The sequence below is a fragment of the Odontesthes bonariensis genome, chromosome 10, assembly GCF_027942865.1.
Source record: "Odontesthes bonariensis isolate fOdoBon6 chromosome 10, fOdoBon6.hap1, whole genome shotgun sequence".
NCBI lineage: Eukaryota > Metazoa > Chordata > Actinopteri > Atheriniformes > Atherinopsidae > Odontesthes > Odontesthes bonariensis.
Window position 1 is genome coordinate 6601308 of NC_134515.1, and position 6728 is coordinate 6608035.

Here is a 6728-nt window from a genome sequence, read left to right on the forward strand (position 1 = left end):
GAAGCTTCAAAGATGCATTGTATGAGCCATATGAGGCGTGGGCGTGACTTCAGAACTCGGCAAAGGTCTTCCAACTCCTAAGGATGTAATTTTAAAATCAGTATGAAAGTCAGAGAAAACTGCAGCAGCCTCTGGCCAGAATGACTGCAATCTCTCTTAGAATAGAATAACAAGGAAGTTACAGCATTTCTCTTTTTTTTTTTACTGGAGTTTAGTTGCATAAAGATGTGTAGTTCAAAAAAAAAAAACTCAAATACACAATAGTTTCACTAAACAAGATCTTTAGTTGTGGTTAAAAAAAAAAACAACCCAAAACAATACAGTGAATTGTACAGTTTGAATCCATCAACCATCCATGCTGAGAAAAATAATTTGCTGTTTAAAATAAAATTATACACACTGGATCCATGATTCCAGTGAGAAATTATGCTAAAAATGTAGAAAAACAAAAAAATATTGAAGCAAAATGACAACAGGCAAAAAATGAAAGTTAATTTCAGGAAGCAGTGCTTCCTTTTTTTTTTTCTCTAAAGTCTTTGACGACACTGAGCTTAAAACTCTGTCATCTTCTTGTGTGTGTCAGCCTTCCTGTTCTCTCTCTGGATGGACAGCTCCTGTGCTTTCTGCTGGGCCAGCAGGCAGCGAGCCGCAGACAGCTTCTCCTCCAGCTGCTTCACTCTGGATGCATCCCTTTAAACACAAAAAACAAAGAGATTTGGAGGAGGAGAGCGATGACGAGTCAAATCTGTTTTATCTGTCTGCCCAGTTCAGAGAGGATTGGTGGTGGAAACACGAGTGTAAGCTAAAATTTTTACACCTACTTTACATTTTCACTTCAGTTGTCATTTGTGAATTCGAATGAATCATCATTTTACTTGAATGGAAAATTACATTTCTTCCAATTAACAATAATTATAGTTGTGTAAGCAATGCATTGATGCAGTAGTTATCCAATGGTTGCTAATGGGTCTATACTTAAAGTGATAGTCCGGAGTAGATTCAACCTGGGGTCATTTGAACCGTGATATCCAGCCAAGTAGCCCACCCGCAGTTTTTGCGATATTGGCTGAACATCAGCTGAGTTACAGAGTTATCCCGAATAGCTTAGTACAAGCGCTAATGGACCCTAGCAGTATCTCCAAAATTACCACACTAAAATCACATGCCATGACACCAAACTTCTACAGTAGTACAAATATGGTCTGTACTCACAAAACGATGCATTTGGAAGTTTGAAAATAGTCCAGGAGTTTATTATTATCAACACAAGCCTGATAGCTTCTCTGCTGCTAAAGCTGCGTCAACGTCACTTCTGGGAGCTTCAAAGTAAGATGAGGGTTGATCTACTACTGTAGACAACAAAGTATATGCTATATTCTACATGTTTTTTTATGAATTTTTATGTTGTAGAGTTGTGAATTTATTTTATCAATGGAGAAATTGAGCAGCCTTGCTTTGTTGTCTACAGTAGTAGATCAACCCTCATCTTACTTTGAAGCTCCCAGCTCCCAGAAGTGACGTCGACGCAGCTTTAGCAGCAGAGAAGCTATCAGGCTTGTGTTGATAATAATAAACTCCTGGACTATTTTCATACTTCCAAATGCATCGTTTTGTGAGTACAGACCATATTTGTACTACTGTAGAAGTTTGGTGTCATGGCATGTGATTTTAGTGTGGTAATTTTGGAGATACTGCCAGGATCCATTAACCCTTGTAAAAGCTATTCGGGATAACTCAGTAACTCAGCTGATGTTCAGCCAATATCGAAAAAACTGCGGGTGGGCTACTTGGCTGGATATCACGGTTCAAATGACCCCAGGTTGAATCTACTCCGGACTATCACTTTAAGCTAAAGATTAGAGCCGCTGCTAAAAAGCCATAGAAGTGATTCAGAGATTAAACTAAATTGCAATTACCTAGTTTCCAATGATCATTTATGATTAGTTCCATGCCTTAAAGGAGAAGTTCGTATTTTTAAACCTGGACCTTATTTGTGTCATAAAATACGTTCATCTACTCACCGATAACAGTTTGGTGAAAGTCGGCGTCCTTCGGAAGATATTTAGATTACTGTACTCAAGATCGGCGTATATCCATATAATGGGAGAGAACAGGGCAGAGACAATACAGCCTCTAAATACGACATTATCTGTCTTCATTTCACCAATACTTTAAGACCACTGAATGAATGAACGTGTACTATTGCACTGTTAGCTCATAGCTGCCGTGTTGTTGTTATCCAGGGCTATCGGGGGGCTTACAGGAAGCTTTCTACACACACGTCTAGTGGGATGACTTCATCGACGTGCGCCGCTGCAGCACAGCTCATTCACTCCGTAAACTGTGACAGTCGGCTAACTGCACAAGGACTTTGCTGCTGCTAGTAGCAACATGACAGGATATGACAGGATATTTATCAGATTTAGAAAAATGTGGACGACGACTTTGAGTACGATGGACGTCCTTACCGGAGTGAATGAGCTGTGCTGCAGCGGCGCGTGTCGATGACGTCATCCCACTAGACGTGTGTGTAGAAAGCCCCCCGATAGCCCCGGATAACAACAACATGGCAGCTATGAGCTAACAGTGCAATAGTACGCGTTCATTCATTAATTCGTCTTAAAGTATTGGTGAAATAAAGACAGATAACGTCGTATTTAGAGGCTGTATAGTCTCCGCCCTGTTCTCTCCCGTTATATGGATATACGCTGATCTCCAGTGATCTAAATATCTTCCAAAGGACGCTGCCTTTCACCAAACTGTTATCGGTGAGTAGATGAACGTATTTTATGCCAGAAATAAGGTCCAGGTTTAAAAAAAAAAACAAAAACTTCCCCTTTAATCGAAGTAAAATCAGAGATAAATGCATAATAATTTAAGAACTTATTCTGAACCCCGTACTGACCTGCCTGCCTGTCTATTGAGTAACTTGCTGAGTTGCTGGATCTCCCTCTCAGTCTGGGACACCCTTTCAGCAGCCTGGAACTGCTTCACATTCAAACTCCTCTTGGTGCTTTTTCCTCCTCTGTAAGCCTCCAAACTAGTTGCTGCCAATGCAGCAGAGGCACCACCTTCAGCAGGATCAGAGCTTCTGTCTCCAAGCTGGTGGTTTAGAAAGTCAAAGACGGTACGGCGCCCTCCGGTGGCGACTCTGGGCTTTCTGCGCCGCTTTGGACGGCCGGTTTGTGCACCGTCCTTGGTTGCCTTGCTCCGGGTGCGCTTCTGGGTGAACTGTGCACACTCGTCCAGAGACTTGCCTTGCGGTAGGACCACTGCCATCACCGGCTCTACTCGACCCTCCAGCAGCTTTCCTAAGCCTGAGAAAACAAAAGAGATCGTGTGACCAAGGGGAACATATTGCATTGTAGTTTGTGCATCTACACACAGTACACTAGACAGAAGGATTTCTACACCGACAGCCGAAACAATGAGTTTGCCTTCATTCTTGAAGTTATTCCTTCTAAATATTTGTATTTAGATTGTGATCCAGGGGTACATCCTCTTTGTGATCCAGCCTCTTTAATGTTGTATCGCCTTGTTGTACATATGTAAATGCTCTGTAGTAATTACTTACATACTTGCTTAATCATGTAAAGTTAGATCCAGAAAAGTTAGGACACTGACACGATTTTTCTTATTTTACTTTAGATATATTTAAGTTATATGATGAATATGGGTTATTAGCACAACTATTAACAAAAATGTTCACTGTTAATACTATGTTAAGAATCCTTTCCATAGAATGACATTACCAGAGAATGGGTTTCCTCCTTTGTGACGCTTTACCAGGCCTTTGTCTGTCAGCAGTTGTTGTTTGTGGGTGTTTTAGACTCTAGTTACATCTTCATCCACTAAAATGCAGCTTGTCTGGATGGAAATCAGGTGAATGACTCAGCCAGTTTTGAGTCCATCTCTAATTCGAACCACCTTTGCTGCACTGAACAGCATCTAAGGGGACGGTATTTACTTGTCCACTTCAGAATCCTTCTGGTTGCTTTATCACATAATTGTGGCGATTGTGGTTTTCATATCTTTGTCTCATTTATAGTATTGTTTTATTGCTATTCAAGACAGAAAACCCTGAGAATAATACAAGTTACTGATGTGATCTGGAGATGATGCTGTTACTTCAGAAGTAAAAATGCTCTTAGTGTTGTGCATTTGAACTCACCTTTCCCATATTCATAACCCATTTTTAGCATAAGTTTGGATCCGATGCCTCTGGTATGTGCTTCCCAGCCACCAAAGTTAGCACTGCTTAATGTTACTGCAGATTCTTCAGCAGAGTCTATAACTGTTGCATAAGAATAAAAACAGAAACGGTTGGTTATTTTTCAAGTCGTGCAAAACAAACTAAACCATAATCAAACGCACAACATTTTCTCGGCAGGATGAGAAAATAACTATTAAATAGTTAGTTTGCCACATCGTGTTTTGTGCAATACCTTTTGCATATCCCGTAGCATCTCCATCTCCAGTGTCGTCTGGATCAGAGTCAGAGGAGATCGGGTCGTCTTCTCTCAAAGGTGGAATAATGCAGTCGGCCTCAACCACAACATCTTTCAACAGCAGTGAGTCAAATTTCACAGTGTAGAAACCACTGTCGATATCTATATTAAGAGAGACAATAATATCAATTAATAAAAAAAAAACTGGAATCAAATGTTGTTCTGGTTGTTTTATATGTGGTACAACTGTACTCTGAGTTGCATAAATCATGACCAGTCAATAACTGCAACTGTTAAAAGACAAACCTTTAATTTTGGCTGGGTACCAAATACCGTCTTCATGACGAACCAGGCAGGACGAACCCTCTTCAAGATTACTGAGGTCACACTCCAAGAACTCTCGGAGCTCTGACACATACACCACCTCACCGTGAGAAAACCTTCAATAATGACAAAGAAACATAGAAATTACATTTGAGCAAATTAAACATTTATTGATCAGAAACGTCCACTGACTCAGCCTCCTTTTTAAATCCCATTCCAGTTAGTTCATTCTTATCAGGGTGAACCACAAAGAAAGGAAAGCAAAACTTTAAACATGAAAAAAGTCAAAAGTAATTCTGAAAACTTTAGCAGCTCAACAGTTAAAAAAATAAACAGATAAATACAAACAAATTCCTTTAAAAGTTGGTGACACGTTCTATTTAGTTAAATCCTACGACAAATCACTGCAGGTGCGGGGGATTTATTTTACCTGCAATTATCCAGAAAGAGGCATTTGTCTTCCAGGTAGAACGGACATGGTTTCATAGACTTCTGCGTGGGGTAGATATAGAGGACCCTTACTTGTGCCTCATCTCCATCTGGTGGCTCTGATCCCACCACCATGGCATTGTGATACTCCAGTGTCCCCCATTTTGTCCTATAAGGTGCTCTTACTTTGGTACCACTAAGTGCATCTTCCTCCTCCTCCTCCTCCTCCTCCTCATCTTCTTCTTCCTCCTCTTCTTCTTCACAATTCACTGCCCCTGCCTCCCCATCTGTATCCTTCTCTCTGTTATCAGAGCTACTACCAGAGCTCTCTCCCAGTTCAGAGTAAAAAGCAGCAAACTCATCATTCAGACCGCCGTTTGCACTGCTAATATCAGCCGCTGCCTCTGAGGTGTTTATCTGCAGTCCATTGTGGTTCTCTAGGATGGCAAGTAGCCGGCTCTTTTTGACGGACACCAAGCTGGCCTCTGTGAGCTCAATAAGCTGGCAAAGGTCTTCTTTCAGTTTGAGCAGGTCTGGCTGCTGAGCGGGGTCCAGGCCAGCCGACAGGGCAATCTCCACCTGCTGCAGCTGTGCACCATAGGTAGCAATTGCAGCCTCAAGGGTTTCTTCATCCATATTGACAACTTGACAGAGGGTAGGACAGGAATGGCCAGCCTCAACCCCCTAATACACCTGAGGAAACAGAAGATGGAAATGTAAAGCCAAGTAAACATAAGGAACAGAGGGACTGCAGTGTCTTTCATCTTTTTCATCACATCAGAGAACAGTTTAAAATTTCCTTACATCACTGTTCATTTATGTATTGCAAGGCAAACTGCCTAATATTTGATAATGAAAGGACACAGCCGGGAACCGGCGACGCTAAATGATAAAGAGTTTGAAGAGTACAAGTCACGCTGTAGAGTTGTTTTATATACTGTACTAACAGTTTGTCATATGAGAAATCTACACATATATTTGATAGTCAGTGAATTTTCCAACAAATCTAACCCTGCCAAGAGCACTACCTCGATACTGTGTAACGTATAATGGAAGCTTGTTTTAGCTGTTAGCCACCTTTCGCTAACTTTTAGCACTGGCTATTTTAGGTCATTCATTACCTCTGGAATTAGCGGGGCTCTCTGGCCTCCACAGCAGCCACATAAAAAGGGACAGGCATCAAAATGTGTCGTCTAAAATGTACATGTTATTTAAACTGCTTCACAGCCCAGCCACAACTGACCAACATCAAGCAAACAGAAGCGTTTCGGAGATCGACTTCCGTTGAAAATGTTGTTCTTTCACTATAAAGCAAACATATTCGTTATATTCACACTACACCTTTAACTGTAATTTAACTACAATCTGTACAAAGGTAGAAATTCAGCTTGACAGTTTGATATTGTTGTCTGAAGTCACGCTAGAAACCTTATACTCTAATACTATCGTATGTTCTTTGAAAAAAAAATTAATTCACCCATTGGAACTGAACAGAAAACAAAACGTATTGGCAGAAAATAACTAAAA

General features: G+C 40.9%; 1 protein-coding gene across 1 annotated transcript; it reads right to left on the reverse strand.

Moving 5' to 3' along the window:
• Nucleotides 1-264: 264 nt before the first annotated feature.
• On the reverse strand, nucleotides 265-6457 carry zgpat (zinc finger, CCCH-type with G patch domain). The gene is made up of 7 exons (XM_075475555.1): nucleotides 6323-6457; nucleotides 5203-5894; nucleotides 4755-4888; nucleotides 4446-4610; nucleotides 4172-4294; nucleotides 2906-3317; nucleotides 265-690 (listed from the first exon to the last, which is right to left on the reverse strand). Exons 2-7 carry the CDS (start codon nucleotides 5835-5837, stop codon nucleotides 552-554), a joined length of 1608 nt encoding a protein of 535 aa, XP_075331670.1. The 5' UTR covers nucleotides 5838-5894; nucleotides 6323-6457; the 3' UTR covers nucleotides 265-551.
• Nucleotides 6458-6728: the final 271 nt, after the last annotated feature.